Here is a 20,084-nt window from a genome sequence, read left to right on the forward strand (position 1 = left end):
CGAAATAAAATAAATTTTTTTTAGTACACTTGCCCGATAGTCGAACAGTACCCTATAGATTTTGTAAGAATAATAACTTTAATTAATTAAATTCTTCTGCGTTCTAACGTAAAATAACAAAAGCCCCCAACAGTACAATCTAACGTGTGATAGAATCTTTCTCGCGTCACGCCTACAGATAGCGAGAGAAGAGCGGTCTGGCTACGCGAGACTGGATAACTCTTGCAATGTCTGATGAGGGTTCCACTATTCCTAAATTTCAGATAGTTCTTGCTGCCGGTATACCCGTGGCTGCATTATGCATAGGAGCTATCGCGTACTATCGTTGGAGAAAACGGCATGTTTCACCGGTTTTTCAAGAAAGTTCAGCTTCAGCTTCAGCAGCTGCCACGGGCACAGAGAAAGAGAACATACAAAACTCATCGAGCCGGTCAGAGGTAACAGATACTTCTACAGAAACACCAACTGCACCACAAGAACATATTAAATCTTCAGACGAAGAAGCAGAATCACGTGTAAGCGACGCAGATTTCATGTGCTGTGATGATTACTTGAATTTGTATTGTTACTTGTTTTAAAACTTAGTAGTTAATTATTATATTATATGTCGTCATCACCCTCTAGGTAGGGTAGGTGGGGTCTTTACCCTCAACTGGGCGCCCACCAACCAGGCAGGTAAGTCCCAGAGAGGTACATTATTATGCGCCCAACAACCCGGCAGGTGAGCCCAGCAAGGTACACACTGTAAATGTTTCTGTGTAGTCGACTCAGCGATCAATGCCTAGCGAATTGTAGATTGCAGGCATTAAGGTGACCGCGAACTCGTGAATAGCACACCTAGTGGATATCAATAACCACCAGGAAAGTGCTGAACGTCATTGTCAACGGACCATTCGCCAGACTACAGAAACTCCCCAATGACTGAAGTGAGTCATAGTCTCATGGGCAAAGCTAGAGAAACATGAGAAAGAAAGAGACATTTCATAATTAATTACTGTCGTCACTGTGGTCACTGTAGTCACTGTGGTTTAAACCCTCAAACCATGGAGTGGTAGCCATTGTCGCTAACCACTAAACCACGACGGTGACTTTATTATTATTTGTCGTTATGCCTCTTCGTAATGGGCAAGTGGGGTCTTTACCCCCATCTGGGTGCCCACCAACCCGGGGAGGGTGAGCCCAGCTGAGTACATGTTTCTGTGTAGTCCACATGGCAATCAATGACTAGCCAATTTTTGATATAGATTGCAGGCATTACGGTGACCGCGAACTCGATGCAGCTTGCCTAGTGGATATCAATGACCACCAGGAGTGCACAGAACGTCATTGTCAATGAATCGTTTGCCAGACCACAGAAACTCCCTAATGACTGAAACGAGTCATAGTCTCATGAATAAAGCTAGAGAAACATGAGAGAGAAAGACAGACAAGTTTCATAATTTACTGTCATCACTGGGGTTTGAACTCCCAAACCATGGAGTGGTAGCCATTGTCGCTAACCACTAAGCCATGGCGGTGACTGTGTGTTGCTATGCCCCTCCATAATGGGCAAGTGGGGTCTTTACCCCCATATGGGCGCCCACCAACCCGGCAGGTGAGCCTAGCGGGGTGCATGTTTCCGTGTAGTCCATACGGCGATCAATGACTAGCCAATTCGATATAGATTGCAGGCATTACAGTGACCGCGAACTCGTGGACAGCACGTCTAGTGGATATCAACGACCACCAGGAAAGCACTGAACGTCATCGTCAAAACGGTGACTTATGTGTCGTTATGCCCTTCCATAATGGGCAAGTGGGGTCTTTACCCCTATCTGGGCGCCCACCAACCCGGCAGGTGAGCCCAGCGGTGTACATGTTTCCGTGTAGTCCATACGGCAATCAATTATTATTATTATGTGTCGTTATGCCCCTTCATAATGGGCAAGTGGGGTCTTCACCCCCATCTGGGCGCCCACCAACCCGGCAGGTGAGCCCGGCGGGGTACATGTTTCCATGTAGTTCATACGGCGATCAATGACTAGCCAATTCGATATAGATTGCAGGCATTACGGTGACCACGTACTCGATACAGCACGCCTAGTGGATATCAACGACCACCAGGAAAGCACTGGACGTCATCGTCAACGGACCGTTCGCCAGACCACAGAAACTCCCCAACGACTGAAACGAGTCATAGTCTCATGGATAAAGCTAGAGAAACATGAGAAAGAAAGACAGACAAGTTTCACAATTTACTGTCGTCACTGGGGTTTGAACCCCCAAACCATGGAGTGGTAGCCATTGTCGCTAACCACTAAGCCACGGCTATTATTATTATTATTATTATTAGTAGTAGTAGTAGTAGTAGTATTGTTATTAAGAGGCCTATACTTGTGTGTGATGGTTTTTGTCGCTTCTTCTAATTTTTAGGCGTACAGGTCTCCAGTTGTAAGAGCTCGTGAATCAAAAGAGAAGGGAAACAAGCATTTCAAGGAGGGACGCTACGAAAAAGCGATTGAGTACTATACGCAAGCAATCAACTTCTCGCCTCCATCGGAAAGGAGCGCTTTAGCAGTGTATCATCATAACAGAGCGGCAGCATATGATCAACTGGTATGGTGACTTACTTACCTGTTGCAATGTATAATAGTTTACTAGAAGTGTTTAGAGTGCAAAAGCAAATGGTGATGAGAAGAAGGTGAGACATAACTAGCACTTTAGTATTCTTTGCATTATTTTGATATAATGGTAGTGTACATTTCAAACTCTCAGATTCTGGTGTTTTAATGTGTCCAAGTTGTTGTTTGCACAAACTTTGGTAATCAGGTAAGGCCTTGCAGGAGTTGTCATGCAACTGTTTATTTTATTATATGTGAGGGTCTTTTCAAAAGTTTGTGCCAAACTCTCCTCAAATCTCTAATTAGAAATGTTTTGAGTTTCTGTCATCTAAAACAAACATAGTTACCTTTACATCATTAACGATAACAATTTCAGCTGAGTTTTAGGTAAGTAGCAGTAAGGTAGTGTGATTGAAAGAGACGTATTTTTCTGTCATGGCCGGAGTGACCAAAAAAGAGCAAAGGGCAGACATTAAGATTGAAACCCTGTGCTTCAAGAAAGCAGAGGAGATCCGCATTGCATTGACTGAAGTCTGCCAAGATCATGTGCTAGCAGCCAGGACAGTGAGAAAATGGGTAGCGAGATTTAGTAAAGGGAGGGCATCCATCAACGACAATGAACAATCGGGCCATCCTCAAACATCGACGGGGAAGAAATCTCCAGACTGTTGAATAGTTAGATTGGCGCTTTGCCTGTTACGAGGTAGTAAAAGAGGTGGGAATTTTTTCTGCAGCTGCATATTGAATTCTTTCGTCACATGTTGGCTACAGAAGGATCGCTGCTAAGTGGCTGGCACATCTGTTCAGTGATGACCAGGAACGAATGTGAGTGAATGTTTCTTGTCAGATGTTAGATTGCTATGGTAGGGAAGGTGATTTGTTTCTCAAACTAATCGTAACTATAGACGAGATGTAGTTGAGGGTATATGAACTTGAGTTAAAGTGGCAGTTCTTGCATCATCCATGATCTCCTAACCCAATAAAGTATGATTGGCAAGGAGTACTGATTCAGCGTAACGTTCCATCAGGTCAAGGAGTAAACAAAGATTACTACAAGAGCTTTATATGGACAGGCTGCAATCAGCTTTGCAGAAGAAACGACCACAACTTCTGCAGACACGTACACACATTCTTCACGACAATGCAAGTTGCCACGCGTGCAACATCGTTACCAAGCTTTTGGCCTCATATGAATGGGAGGTTCTTTCTCATCCTCTGTACTCACAGGACGTGAGCCCTCCAGACTTTGATTTATTTCCAAGAATCAAAGAGCCATTGCGTGGAAGAAGATTTGAAGACTTGCTCGAGCTTAACGCATTCATGGCCAATAAATACAGATATTAACAAAAATTGGTCTTGCTTGTGGCGTACGTAGCCTTTCTAAGGAATGAAAGCCTGTCATAGATGTGCGGGGAGATTATTTTGAAATTATAGAGTAGTTAGGTTGCAAATAGAGTAATTCATTTCATGAACGGCGTACTGTGGCACAAACTTTTGAAAATGACCCTTGTACGGGTATCTAGAGCCTTTATGGAGTGTCCTGCTAGGTTTGTCATTAGTATTGGGACAACTTGATACTATACCACTGCTGTCAACTCTCTTGGGTTTATGGTACAGTGTAGATTTACCGGAATGTCATGAAGTTCTTAAAAGTATTCTAATCAAATACCCAATCTGAGGATTACAGACCACTATCAGAAAGCTTCTATATTGGGATTAGTTCAACATTTTGTCATTAATTTAGAGGTCGCTCAAAATTATTGACAATTTCACGAGCATACAAAGTGCACACTTTCTGAAGTCTCTCTTTTTCTCTCCAAAACGCATGCAATGCTGTTGTGCACAATTCAATAGCTTGACCATGGTTCCATCTACTGCAGTGTTGATGGGTGGTATTAAACGCTTCTGCATTCATACAGTTCTTCCTCCATTGCAGTTGACCCTCTTGAATCATGTCAGCTTGAGGCTTCCAGTCATTCACGTGGACAAAGACGAAAACATTGAGAAAGTCTTAGAGGAGCTAGCTTGGCTTTTTATGGACGGCTGATATTGTTCTAGAACAAACCAGAATAAGCTGCCACGGTCGTACGTGTTTGCCATACGTACAGGTGGCTAGCACAGGAACAATGCATGATACAATTCCAGCTATGGAAAATTGAGAAATTAGCACGAGCCATTTGCTACTGATCAACATTTTGTACAGAAGCCATAACCCCCTCCCTTAGCTTGTGCTTTGTACGCTCGTGAAATTGTTGATAATTTTGAACGACCTCTTAACAGACTGAACCATCACATGACTCTGCTCATAAGAAAGGGTATCACAGTGTGTGTATATAATTTAGCTTTCGGGATAATCCTGATCAATGCAGCTTCGACTACAGTACTTGTACTGTTTTGTGGTAGTCATGATGACTTGTCTTTCAGTCCACTTGCATTTATCGGCATAAATTGGTTGGGAAGTTCGAGCTTATAGTCACATGGCTCTGTAGAGAAAATATTTAGTTGCAATGAAATGCAACGTAAATTTGTAATAAAACAGTTAAATGCCAATGTAAAATTTGTAATAAACATTTCATGATGCAAAAATCAGTGGAGGTGTTAGAGGTGTCGGAAAACTCTTCTGCCTCTTCCAGGAGAGGAGCAGAAGAGCTGGAAGAGAAGTGTTCGAGAAGTGATGGAATACTCTCTGCTGTATTTCTTTTTTGATGTCGTTTAGTTAGCGCGTGCACAACAAGATCCACAGAAAATGCAATGATAAGCATTTATTACATTTGCACTTTATTACAATACTCACACACAGAAAGACCATCACCCAAAATCTATCGGTGAAAAGTACACTGGCCGGTCTTTAGGTTCTTCAAGGACTTGAATGCAGGTCTGGAGTGCTGCTAAAAAACTTACGTCTCACGTTGTTATAGTTAAGTGGTTTCGTCGTAGTCTATGTGAAGCATTGCAAGTCATGTCAGCCTGTTTTGGCTCATTGTACTGCACATGTAAGTCTTTATGCAACGTAGAGCTGACATGGATCTTTTGTAAGATGAAGTTGTTACCAGTCAAGTTCACACAAGTTGCAGCATGTACTTGAGGCACATAAATGTTCCACTCTTTGCCGCTAACTTTAATACACTGGCAGAGAAAAACCTCTTCTGTTAAGAGGGATGAAAGCTGCAGAGAGAGCCAGACATCCACCTCTGCAGCAAGGAAGTTTATTGTAGTCAACTGGCATGTCACCAGGGTACTTCTCAGCAAATGCAAGAATTTTTTTTATTGGCATCAGGATATTCCATGGACACTGTTAGCACAGCAGCAAGACCCACCGCCGCTAATTAGTGTAGCAACAAGAATCTGGCATCGAGGCGAGAAATGCCCTTGTCCAGGAGAGGAGCTGAAAGTCAGCATGGCGGTAATGTTTATTGGCTGTGACAGCAGGCTGATTAGCTTGGTGAATCAAATGAGAATGGGAGCAACATGGACATGTTGGTTCTACAGACACCTGTGAAGGACAATAAACAAGAATAGTAAAAAGCATAACATGAATGGATTTAGTGACAAACAAGAAGTTTATTTAATTTTGACCATAGCAATTATACTAGATATACTCACAGACCTGAAGGGGTTCATACTAAAGTACGATCTCAATACATGCACTCGAGAATGACTCTTCCTGAACATAACTTAGATTGTAAAAAGTTTGATGATATCAGACTTTTATGATGCATTTTCACAGGCATCTCTATCAGAGTCACAGGCAGAATCAGATAGTAGCAGCATCTTAGGGTTTCATTACGTGTTTTATCTTGTGATTGTGTGCCCCCTCCCCCCCATAAACTGCGTGCTTGATGGTTACATTCTTCAAGATGTCAGGGATGGACAATGATGACAATTTTACGTAGTGCAGTAGATGTTTCTTATACCGCTTTAGAAGGATCTAATACTGCTTGGTCCATAGGGCCGTGTTTCCACTAGCTGCATCTTAAACTAGTTTAGCTTTAAAACGCGTTTAAAATTAAACCAGTTCAAGAAAGCAACTGTTTCCACTAAGAACTTGCACATCTGATATGTGAAACAAACCGTCTAGGAACGCTTTATTTTGAAGTATTGGGCTACTCTGTTGCCAAGTCAGGGCAACTGTTTATTGTCACTGATTCAGCATCTGCTAGTAGGAATTTGCATGACGATGACCAAGGACACCGTCTTCTCTCTTTTCGTAGCTACTGATTTCTGTCCCATAGTTAATGACCTTTACATCTTTAAGGCAATTCTATCTCAGCAAAATAGTCAAGATTATCAAAACATTGTTGTCAGAAGTCATCTAACAAGCGCGCTACTGTCACGTGACAGTTAAATCTAAACCACTTTGCTAAACCTACTTGAAGTAGGTTTAAGAAAAGCAGTTTAGGTTTAAAATATAACTGGTTTAGTGCAGGTGGAAACAGGTCAATTCTTAAGCCAGTTTAGCTTAAACCACTTGTTAAACCGGTTTAGGCGCTAGTGGAAACGCTCCCTAGGTTGCATAAGACATGTTCTATGTAGTGGAAGGAACATTGTGGTGACACAGCCATCATTTGACTGCAACACCTTTGTTGATGGATGAGCTGGGACATTGTCAAGAAGAAACAGAATTTTGTATTGAATCATGTGTTTCTCGCAGAATTGCCTCACATGTGATGGAACCTATCACTAAATAGTTGTGTGTCCATCCAAGACTTCTGCTGTGAAGAGTAGTAGACTGGCAAGGTGTTCATGTCCATGTTCTTGAAGCAACGGGGCGTTGCACTTTTACTCTTGTTCATGAGTTCAAGCGGCAGTTGACAAGTTCCAGATGCATTGGCACAACCCAGTAAGGTGACTCTATCCTTAGACTTCTTGAATTTCTCTACCTTCACTTCTCCTCTGCTGAGAAGTTACGTGGTGGGCATCAGTTTCCACCATAACCCAGTTTCATTGGCATTGAAAACCTGATTCCTAGAGTTGCCTTTGGTTTTCATTTTACATTTCCTTCACACAAGGAGCAATAGCTGAGGAGTCTGATCAAAGTGTCTCATTTTGAAGAGCTATCTTCCTGCATGTTGAACAAAAAAATCAGCCTACCACAAGTTGCTTTGAATGAACTAGGGTCCTCATTCGGAAAGAGCATGCAAACATCTTCTGAGCCTTATCTTGCAACAAGGGACCTGACGCTGCAGCTTTCCTGCTACGCTGTTGTGTAAACCAGACATAGCATGCACAATCTAGTTGGGGAAAAATAGTCTTCTGATAATTCTCCACTTCTTACCGTATTCTGGTGCTTCAACAGCAGACACGTGCTGTTCGATTGTGTCCACGATGTTTTCACAAGTCTGCTACTGTAGACGTAGGAATTTCAAAAGATCTCCGTGGCTGTGACTGACCTTTGCTTATGACGTTGTTTCAAGGCTGATGCAGGTTTTTTTGAAGCCATATGTACTCCTCCACACTGGCACATAAAAGACAGCTATGGAATGTGCATGTCTATATGGGAGTTTCTTCTCCCCAGGTGACTACCCTTTGACCACAAGGACTCGTATGCACTAGGTAATGCCTGGACCTCCGAGGTCCGGATTAGGGAGTTTTGAGTGTATGATAATGCCAGCAAAGCTATATTATTGATCTTGAATAATATATTGCATATCACTAATGGTAAATGTAATATGTATATATGGTGTACTTATTATTTATATGTACAGACTAAAACATGTACTTTCTTATTTGAGACCTATACAGAGGGTGTGATTATCAGTCATTTGTTGGTGTAGCTCACATATTTGTGTTATTTAATTCTAGCCAGTGGTTATTTGTCCGTGATCGGCTACCACACGCTATTTTGCTGGCAGCTTTTGCTGATTGGACCATATCATTGATGTCATGAACTCATCATATGTACAGCAAACGAGAATGTTGAGAAAGTTATCCGTGTGATGTGCTACTCCTCTTGTAGGATAACTCAGAATAATTTGAACTGTGCATAACATCGGCTGCTAACTGCTCCTTCCACCGATCGTAGACAAGATAAAAGCTGAAACTACAGCCCTACGAATTTGTCTTAACTCCTATGGTGAATGCCAGCAATGGTGGTGAACAATATGCTATCAAGTGGGTGCTCCTGTCCCACCAGTCGCTTCGCTTCCCATTGCCCTCCATTTAAACCAATCGACACAGTATAGAAGTTGTCTGAAGTCATCAAATCACAAGTTCATGACGTCAATGATATGGTCCATCAGCAGAGATTGCTGGTTACTAGCGTACGGAACAAAGTAGCTGGTCACGACTAGTTAATTTTAAGACATCAAATACTATTTCATATTGAATTATGGTCACACTAGGCACTATTTGCGACATACTTGCAGCTGTACAGTATGCTGATCTGTTGTTCAGTAACATCATTAGTGCAATGGGAGATGCAGGCATAGGCACTCTAGGTATGTGCCATTCATTTCAAGCAATTCTATTTCTAACATTGCTTTGTAGAGCTTCAGTTAAAGTCATGGAATAGTGCTTAGTGAAACACCTGTCTTTCAAGATCAATTGGAATTCAATATTTTGGAGCCTAATTCTAGGAGAAATTCTATTAAACATAGTATGGGAAAATGCATTTTATTTATTTCTCAGTTGAAAGGACAAATTTTTAGTGATGGCAACTATCTTTAATTAACGGACTCTCATTCTGTTTTGGTTCTCATATGATTGGCAATGCATACGGAAATCAAGTACAAGTAGTGCAAGAGAGTTTTGTCTTTGTCTACCAGGAGTAGCAGAGAAATATAAGCTATGTCTGCTTTGTTGGCAGATGTCAGATTTCTTTCTTGGAGTGTTTTCAGATATGTTTCCTCAAGAGATTAGGAAATGAGAGATGATGTGGGAGATAGATTTACACGCTGGCTTGGAGTTACTAAATGACTTGACTGATGCACTGAAGGCTGTCAACCATATGTGATATACCATCAGAGTAGAGTGTTCCTCATGTAATTCTTGCAATGATCAATGTTATTTATTATCATCACCCAGGCAAATGTCAGCTAAAATTTGGATTTTGACCAGCTATTGATAAACTTAATATGACATCAGCATCTACTTATAGAGAAAAATTGGACAGATTTGTAGAAATCTTTGTTTCTAATGTACAGTTTTTGTTTAATTATTACTTTTAATGTTGATGCAGTCATGATCACGTGACTGCTGGCAGGCAATACATTGATCAGTAGCTCAAAATTATTTATATATCTACCATATTTTAAGCCAATAACCGGTAAAGTAACTTGCGGTTAGCGATGGTAAATGCTGTATTACTAATTAAGCAGTTAATTGACACATTTAATTGCTCAGTAGTGTGAAATTTTGGTCTCACACAACATATGTAACAAGTCATTGGTATAATATGACTATATGAACCTTATCGAAGAATTTATAGTAAAAGTCTGTTACGTTGGGAAATATCAGCAATGGAAGGTCTTATATCTTGTAGCTAGGAAAGACCAAAACAGTTGCGCATGGTGTTCAAACAGAACAATCAATCTTTGAGCGTGGAAACGTGAGGTAATTGGTCTCAACAGTTTTCATCTGTCATATCTGGCAAGAATCCGCGTGAAACGTCTTGATGAATCCAGTGCTGTAGGTTTTGAAGAGGAAGGCAGTTTGTTTGCTTTTTTTGGTAGCTCCTTTAGGGACGACAGGAAGTTGGCACGGGCATGTAGTACACGTCTGTGCTTCCGTATACGTCGCTACGTTGTTGCTGTGTTGTATCAGTGTCAAAGCATACAGCACCACATCAGAAACATTGGCGACATACTCTTCTTGTATACTACCTCACATGCCAATGTCATGTGCAACCACTAACGCTTGTAATGCTGCTATTTTTGGCATTATAATGTCTTTCTATAATTAGGCCTGGTGTGAACAAGCTTTTTTGTCATACTTCCATTGGCAACTTATAACATTAGAAGGCAGTAGCTTTCAGGGTAGTAATTAGACACCCAAACACATAGTTTGCAAGACATTCTTGTAATAGGCTTCATTCAATCCACTCACTGCTGCAGCTGCTAAAATTTACTAATGAATTGTTTGACAAGAACTGACTGAAGACCTGGTTATTAGAAACAGTTTCCTTGTTTTAGAATTGGGCATGCTAACTAAGGACCCACACACAGTGCTTGCCTATTGTAAATACTTCATGTTAACTGTGTGTGTTGTTAATCCACCTGTGGTTTGACTTTCTGAGTGCACACAATGATAACAGACATATCTGGTGTCACTTCAACATAAACAGACATTTCTTATCTAAACAATTACAACAGCATGCCAATGTACATGCATATGCTGTATGTCTGTTGTCACTTGTTTGGTCAGCAATATGTCATGCTGTGGCCTACTTGATACTGGCCAATTGGTAATTTTTGTCAGCCAATGGCCGATGGCCAGTTGTCATATTGATTGCTGCTCTCATCACTAATTCCACGTACTATTCAAAGAAAACTCATCACTGGCTTGTGTTAAAACAGATCTTAGTATATATAGCAAGGTGAAAGAACGTTTATTAAATGACTTGTGGTGTACACAGACACTGTTGTAGACTACAGTGCTGTTATTGATTATTAATTTCAACATTCATAATTCTGGGGTGTTGGTTGTTGATCTTTTGCTGATCTTTGCATGCAGATGATGACTGCAACAATTACCATATTACCAAGCATTTTTATAGCGCATGCGCTTATATGTGAGTGTTATGAACCAGTGCGCCTATACCTCATATAGCGCTTGTATATGAGGTCTATATAGCTGATCGTGTGATGTTTCCACAACGATGACTGTAATCATGCCCATTGCTAGATGTGGTGTGCCAACTGAAGTTGAATTCTTTGGCATGCTTATGGCTGGACCAGCAACTTCTGTTGTTGTATTGAAGCCCAAGAATTATATACCTATATGAAAAACTGTGATGTGTGTGTGTGTGTGTGTGTGTGTGTGTGTGTGTGTGTGTGTGTGTGTGTGTGTGTGTTTGTGTGTGTTTGTGTGTGTGTGTGTGTGTGTGTGTGTGTGTGTGTGTGTGTGTGTGTGTGTGTGTGTGTGTGTGTGTGTGTGTGTGTGTGTGTGTGTGTGTGTGTGTGTGTGTGTGTGTGTGTGTGTGTACCAGGTGCTTTAGTAAATCATGTTGAATATTTGTTTTTGCCTTTGTAGAAATTTCAGGAAAACATTCTTGCAGACTGCTCTGAAGGTATATATGTTGGTGATGTTCAGAATGTTCTTATTTTGTCTTAGGCTACATCAACATCAACTTGATTTGTTCTTCTATTGCCGACTGTACACTGTTTTAGGGTCGATCGTTCGGTTTGTAAAAATACTTGCAAATTTTGGGCCATGACAAATCTGTACTTGCTGGACAATCAAGGTCTTAGCAACTGATCTGCAGGAAGTCTTCGAATGAAGCTGATCATTGAGACAGTTCACCACGCAATCGAACACCAAAAAACCTTACTGCCCTGTTTTGTTGAGGGATTAGTCCAAGCAAATGCGGTAAAAGCCACAGTCGTGATTGTAGCTAAATATGCAGGTATCACTTAAGTCATGTGACCTGATGATGTAATTTTTTCTTGCTGGTAACAAGATTTTGGTCAGTTGGGCCAGTGAGGCAACGGATCAAGTTGATGTGACCTTATGCTCAATTGCTGTTTTAAGTAGCCAATATGTAGCCACCAGATTTCAATTTTTTTGAAGAATTATGACAACAAAACAGTTTTATGATATTGATTGCGATAGAGGAAGCATTTTGTGTACAGTTACTTGTTACTGTAAGATTTCGCTTACAATACTCAATGCTATGATGTTTTGTATAAGTAAGTATGTGACTACAGCAGCATGTTAAGGGGAATCTGGACTGCTTTGCCCTTTTAGGGCTCATGATCCAGATCACCTTATTTCATGTACTGCATGAGGTATAAGTCCAGACAAGTGATCCAATGTTAACAACTGTTCTAGACTTGACACATGGTTTAGAGTAACAACTGGTCCAGTGGTTGGTTGTATAGTGATGGAAGCATTGATCAAACAAATTGCTTGTGCAGCTGTTACATTGCTGGCTATCTTGTAAGAATCATTTCTGTAATTGGTTGATTGCTCTGTAGTTATGTGATCATAGGAATGAGCACCCAATTTGAGATAAATTTGCTAGTATTATATAGAGGTGGAACTATCATTCAATTATTTCACTCAATTGCTGTCAGAAGGTTTTATTACCCTTGAGTTGTTTAGCAAGGTCTGGTCACTCGAGGTTGGTTGAAGTTGGTATACCAAGTATGCACGTTAAGTCCACTCCACATGGGGTAAAGTTGTTGTACCAACTATGCATGTTAAGTCCACTCCACATTGGGTGAACTTGGTGTACCAGCTATGCATGTTAAGTTCACTCCACATGTGAAGCTCACCACACATCAATTGGTTTACCAATGCCGACTCCACGTGTAGAGTTCACCCAGCTCCATGTGTGCAACCCATTTTTGCTCTACGTGTGAGACTTAATCTATATGTCAAGCCGACCCTTGAAGAACATCCTCTGGCTTTCTTCATCTTTGATTTCAACTGTTAGAACTTGCCGCCGAAGAAGGCTGGTTACAGTTATAGCAGATGGGTGTATGCCTAAATTCATACACGAGTTTAGATTCAATGACATTCTTTAAGGGAGTCTGTGCCAGGATCCAATGGAAGCTCAAGAGAGAATTGGATCAATTCTAGGAGTTGAAATTTAAACTAGAGTTGCTTGTCACACTGTACAAGGACAGACCGTGGTTAGAGAGACACTATCAACTCAATGTTTAAACTGCACAATGTAATGTTCTCTAAGAATAGGAGATTGATAACACTCTGAAACAAGGCATTCCCAACATCATAACTTGAAGTGTTACACTGAATCTGATATTGGTTGGATGGTTGAATGCATTGAGTTTCTTCAACTGCATGATGGTAAATACTAACTTTATTGTGGGAAGTTTGACATTCCACTTCTCTAAGGGAATTTGAGTTAAGATGGCCCTTGTCAGCACATCAAGGACAAGGGCAATGCATATCCTTGTTGGTCACCGTGAGTGGCTTTATTTTCAGTTTTGCTAATACCTCGGTTATCCAGGCACCTCGGGGCCGGGCGCTGTTTGTATCTGGAAAATATCCATATCTCAGAGGATTAATTACCACACTGATAGCGTGTCATCCAATAGAGGAAACTGTGATCCACATACAATACACCACTGCTTGGCGACAGTCGGGTCCTCTGCACCAAACACATGGCAACTGATCTTTCTTGATCTTTCCAAGTGTCTCCAACAGTTGACTTCGGCAGTTGAAGAATCTCAGCTACACGACGTTGAGACTTCCCTTTCTCGATTTCTTTTATGATTTCTATCTTTTTCTCAAGTGTAAGGACATACCACTTCCGCGTACTGGTTGCCATTTCCGTGGATGCAAAATCGTGCATGTGCATTCATGCAAAACATTTTCGCACGTGATCACTGGGACCACTCGGTAGATTGAGGTGCCCAGAACTTCAAGGGCCGGATAACTGAGGTATTAGTGTACCGATCATTTTGACTGTCCAAGCACATATCTCGTTGAGGGTGCGGGTGCCTTAAATTTGAGGGGATCGACTCACCCAATCGACTCACCCAATCCACTCTATCAACTAGAATGCTTGGAGAAGCAGAATCTTGCCTTGAGTGTATTTGTTGGGAAACATGTGACTGTCTATTGAATCAGCAAACAACCGAAAGATCTTTAATGTTCTATTTGCTACTCATACATAAAGGCAAACAGGGTGCCACTACATGTGAATCAAGAACCTTAGCCGCTTATTGTATGATCAGAGCAAGCACCAGGATTGCTAATACTTCTGTGAATGATGGATGTCTTCACAGTTACAACAAAAGGACCTGCTGAAGAGACATCAAACTGACTGTCAAGGTATAGGACAAACGGCAGTGAGAGTCAAAATGCCTGAAAAAGGAAAACACAAGCTCATCTTCCAGAATTGGTGCGAGCAGATGCCTACGTTTTACGTGATCTTTGCCAATTTGAGGTCTTGACAAGTAAGATGAATAGACTGACGCTCAACTGCAAGAAGAGCAACAGTCAAAACCCAACACCATGCGGTCTGAGGTTACAGGTACATTGTGGTGAGATTTGATGGTCTGACAGAACCGTGGTGTATTGGGTTGAAATATACTGCGAAACTATTAGAAGCCCTGCAGAAAGAAAACTGCAAGATTAAAGCAGTGTTGGTTGTAGTGTAGGGTAGTGTTAGACTCGTACCCAGTCTTCTCCTCGTGCACACTCCACGTGTTTTAGCACGTGCTTTTTGTTCCACTAGCGAGGAGGAGGTCTGGTAACATATTATGACACTTTACGTGGTAGGTTTTCTTGTGTTGATTGGTCAAAAACTGTAATGCGAGACGAAGAATGTTGTTACAAAGACATGCGTAGGATCCTATTAGAATGAATTGAGTAGCAATTACCTTCACAATTAGACGTTTATTAGCAATTGTTGTCGTCACCCGAGGTGCAAGCTCATTAGTGTTGTGTGACATGCTTTGTTGGGGACAACCTGACAATGACGTCTTCTTCACCCAGAATTGACAGAGATGTCTCTAGTTGCTCAGTACGAAGTGAATGGTAACCAATAGATGACAGGAGTGCGTATAAGGTGCATTTGCTACTGCTAGATAGTGAAGCTACAATGTTCATAAAGCGAGGTTTTCACTTGTCGCAACAAAAACGATCTAATTTTGTAACTCTAATTTCAGGATCAGTTTCTAATTAAACTAATGAAATATATGGTCACATGACATAATATGTTACTAGTCCTTCTCCTTGCTAGTGGACAAAAAGCACGTTCTAAAACACGTGGAGTGTGTGCGAGGAGAGGACTGGGTACGAGTCTAGGGTAGTGTAGTGTAGTGTAGTGTAGTGTAGTGTAGTGTAGTGTAGTGTAGTGTATATAGTGCCATGTAGTGTGGTGATGTTGATGCATGCACATCAGTCCATAATATGTGTTGATGTAATTGATACACACCATTTCGATAGAACTCCAACTGTTTGTGTAGCATTACTGCAGTGGTGACGTGGATGGACAACGAACATACACAGAGGAAGAGAGCGCAATAGACAACGGTGGCCACAGCAGTTGCAATTGGCAAGATCAACGAATTCAACGAATATCAGGAGGCTTTTTCACTTATATGGAAAGACTGGAGGACCAGGTGGCAGCAAACAACATCACGGAACCAAACAGAAATGAGGGAGGAGAGCTTGTCAGACCAGACTGGCAGGTTAGCGTTTTGTTGACGGCTATTGGCGCAAAAGCATATGGCATCTTGTACAATGTGCTAACGCTAGCGAAGCCCGGCGAGAATTGAAAGGAGCATTGCAGGCCCACTTCAGACCAAAGGCGTCAGTCATTGCAGAGGATAGTAGTTTTTATCAGAGAAACCAACAGGAAGGTGAGAGTGTGAGAAACTATATGACAGCACTGAAACAGCTGACAGCGCAGTGCAAATTTATCACCTTCTTGGGTGAAGCCTTGCAAGACAAGGTGGTCTGTGGACTGAAGAATAATGCAATTCAGAAGCAGTTGTTGGCGCAAATGGAATTAACCTTCCATCAAGCTTTTACGATGGCACAGGCAATGGAGTTAACAGCTCAAAACACGCAGTGTTTACTAGCACAACAGCAGCAGAGACTCAGACTGTACAATGAACCACAAGTAAACAGGATAAGGCAGCGCATGTAAAAGGACCAGAGATGAAACCAGTCAGGGAACCACCTCAACAATTCAAGACCTTGTGTTGCAGATGTGGGGAGAAGCATACTCCCTAACTTTGCCAATTCAAGGCAACAAGGTGCTTTAAGTGCAACAAGATTTGTCATGTGAGGAACATGTGCAAAACCAAACAGCCCATGTAGACCAAATCTGTGGATGAAGAGGTGTTAGATAACGCTAATGGTTATGTAGGATAGCACACCTACAAGGCGACAGGAGATGGCGGACCATGCCAAACTAGGAGAAATACACTCCATTCATTTGGAAATTCACGTGCAAATACATTGTAGGAGTCAGAATAGCTGTAAAACCCATTCTAAAGTTTATTCCTGAATAGGAGAATAAGTTGGAAAACCAGTATCTCCTGAAAAGGAGGTCCTAGCGATTTGATTCCAACATCACTGGAAAGGTCACAAGGAAGAGGTTCCAGATCAGTTAAAGAATACTGTGATTCATTCTTTATTACGACACAATTAGTAACCTCCTGTCTAACGTGCACTTGGCCCTGCCCTGCCCTTGCATTAACACCAGGTGTCAGATAGCTTCTGTCACCGCTATAACGCCCACTACTTGAAAGCTGACGCAGACGTACTTTGTACTATGGATTGATAAGTAAAACAACTGTAGCTAGCCAGCCTATGTAGTTTAACCGTTGGTTAATTCTTTGAACCTAAGTTCATAGCTAAAACGTTTCTATACTGGAACCGTTTATTCCACTAACAGTAATTAGCTACGCCCAATATCTATTAATTACAGTTTCCACTTATTCTTCTATTCGGGAATGGACTTTAATGAAACTTGACACCAGAGCTGTTATTTCTGTTATACCAGAGAATTGGTACTGAAGCAACCTAGAAGAGTATCCACTGCAGGACACACTTTGCCGATAAAGGAGGTGGTTTGGATTCCTGTGAAATACAAGGGAGAGTGTGCAGACGTTCCCAGCAGTGATGATAGAGGGGAATCATTTAGCCTTCCTTGGATGAAACTGGTTGGAGAAAATCAAGCTTAACTGGCCCAGTGTTTTTGCACTGCCAACAGCATCCACATCAGGGACAGATGTTGAAGTGGAGAAAATTCTCCAGAGACACAAAGCCGTATTTGCAGACTAATATGACTTGATCAAAGGGTTCAAAGCCTCAATCCATCTGAAACCTGAGGCTAGACCAGTGTTCAAGAAAGCTCGGCCGGCCCCATATGCTCAGAAGAGCAATAGTGGCAGAACTAGATAAGCTTTGAAGTACACAATATTATAACGAAAATTTATTGCTCTGAATGGGCCAACTCTGATAGTTAAATCCACAAACAAGATGGCAGTGTAAGAATATGCGGGGATTACAAGGTATCAATGAACCCATTAGTGGATGTGGACAAGTGTCCTCTAGCAACAGCTGAGGATATATTTGCGACACTGGTGGAAGGGCAACATAGCAAGCTTGACCTATGTCACGTCTATAATCAGCTTGAATGCAATGATGATTTCAAGTATCTCTTGATCATTAATACACACAGGGGCCTTTATCAATCAAACCATCTACATTATGATTATGGAGTCAATTCTGCCCCTGCAATATTCCAACGGAAAATGGATTAAATACTTGCAGGACTAACAGGGGTGGCCTGTTACCTGGATGACATCATCATCACAGCCAAACCATGCTTGGAACATCTGCTAGGCTGGAGGAAGCACTAGACAGGTTGGAGACAACAGGGGTGAGATTAGAGAAGAAGAAATGCTAATTCTTTAAGACCCAGGTGGCCTACTTGGGACAAGTAGTAGCCTACACCCTACTCAAGATAAAGTAAAGGCACTTCAAGATACACCGAAGCCCAGCAACATAGCAAAGCTGAACAGCTATCTTTGGTTGTTCCTTTATTACATCTGATTTCTGCCAGATTTGTCCACAGTCTTGCATCCAGTAGAAGCTCTCAAGAAAGACAAATTGAAATGGAACTGGACCAAGAAATGTGATACAGCATTTGAGAAAAGCAAACAGATGATCATGAGGGCACCCATCCTAACATACTATGATGCCAGCAAACCCTTAAATTGACCACCAAAAGGGGACCCACCTATTGAAATTGACATTGTTTCATTCCTTTTCACTCGGTAAGCATGTCTGGAGAATTTGAGTGACAATGAGCCAAGGGTGACGAAGAAGTATGAGAACAGATAAACAGGATCTTGTCTTTATATGGAAATTTTGGTGCCACTAATATTTGGCAAAATGGTCCTAAATGTTTATTTTAAATTTTGCAAATATTAATTTTGGTGATACGCAGCTCTAGTGGGCCCATTTTCTGCAGCATACCTCCCAATTGGGGCTCTTACCTCTGGTGTGTACTCGTTGTAGTTCACATGTGCACGTGACTTGTCAGTGGATCCAGAGCTCTGTGACTGAACGCAACTTAGCCATGGTTGGCTCGTTCTACTTCCTGCTTTGGACAAGAAAGATGGTCCATTGAAAGCGTCGGAAGCAAAGGACGTTCTGTTGTTTGAAAGTACCTGTTGTGCAGCACCATTTTGCAACAACAGATGTGCGCATGCGCAAGGAGACATTTGACAAATTTGGCGAATTCTAATTTTGTGTATCCACTCGCCAATCGCCAAATCAAAACTTTTGCCAAAATTTTCCGGTTTACGGTATATGTATAGATTGGAAGCTGTGAATCAGATGAGATATTAGGAACATTTTTGTGCATTAAATAACAGCTTTAAAATGTGGGGATAACAAATAACTGTCCTTTATTATATATAATTAAATAAAAGAACTTTCTAAGGTAATGCATATGTTGAGTGACTCACAACTTTGCGTTTACTAATTTCCACATTGATTTCCAGAATAACAGTATATCTATCTTGTCTGTTGTTTGTGTTATTAGACAGTAGATGCAGCTGCTAGTAAGCATATACGCTAAACACTAGCAATTGAAGCTGTGTTTATGCTGCTACAGCTATGAGCTTTTTGAAAAGCATGATAGGATTGTGACGAAGGACATCGAATTTAGATGCTATTTACCTTTTAAGACACTACTTGTAAAAGGTATCAAAAATCGAACTGAAAGGCTGTTGTTTCACATGACCACAAATGAGTCCTTAACATCACTAAAATAGTCTGTAATTGTCAAAGCAACGAGAGTTATCACATACGGAATATCAATATTGCTTATGGTTATGCAATGTTATGTTCCGTATAAGCATTGTAAGCTACAAAAGTGGTTGATTTCACGTTAGCAGTTGCAGACAGATATAAGCTCTATTGTCTATTTCCAACAAGGCCTGGCAATTGCAAACATGACTGACATTGTTCTGGTAAAAAGTCTTTTAAGAATGTTTTGTGGATCTGATTGGCGGTTTGTCCATTGTCATTAGTTGCTTGTGATCAATGTGTGTGTGTGTGTGTGTGTGTGTGTGTGTGTGTGTGTGTGTGTGTGTGTGTGTGTGTGTGTGTGTGTGTGTGTGTGTGTGTGTGTGTCGTCTGTAGCTCAGTTGGTTAGAGAGTTGCATTTGGACAATGGAAATATCTGGGATGTTGAGGTCGTAGGTTCACGGACAAGTGCAGACGTAATTTCTTTGGGTGAGAATTTCACACACAATTGCCTCTCTTGACTCAGGAGTATAAATGAGTACCTGGTCTTTGACTGGGGGTGGACTAGACTGTTGGCTTGGC

The 20,084-nt window shown here is 41.4% G+C and overlaps 1 protein-coding gene across 1 annotated transcript; it reads left to right on the forward strand.

The window, feature by feature from the left end:
* The first annotated feature begins 212 nt into the window (after window positions 1-212).
* Window positions 213-12,145, forward strand: LOC134177455 (mitochondrial import receptor subunit TOM70-like). The gene is made up of 4 exons (XM_062644234.1): window positions 213-515; window positions 2,413-2,595; window positions 2,651-2,680; window positions 11,790-12,145. Exons 1-4 carry the CDS (start codon window positions 228-230, stop codon window positions 11,868-11,870), a joined length of 582 nt encoding a protein of 193 aa, XP_062500218.1. The 5' UTR covers window positions 213-227; the 3' UTR covers window positions 11,871-12,145.
* The last annotated feature ends 7,939 nt before the right edge of the window (window positions 12,146-20,084 follow it).

Source organism: Corticium candelabrum, chromosome 3 (genome assembly GCF_963422355.1).
Source record: "Corticium candelabrum chromosome 3, ooCorCand1.1, whole genome shotgun sequence".
Lineage (NCBI taxonomy): Eukaryota > Metazoa > Porifera > Homoscleromorpha > Homosclerophorida > Plakinidae > Corticium > Corticium candelabrum.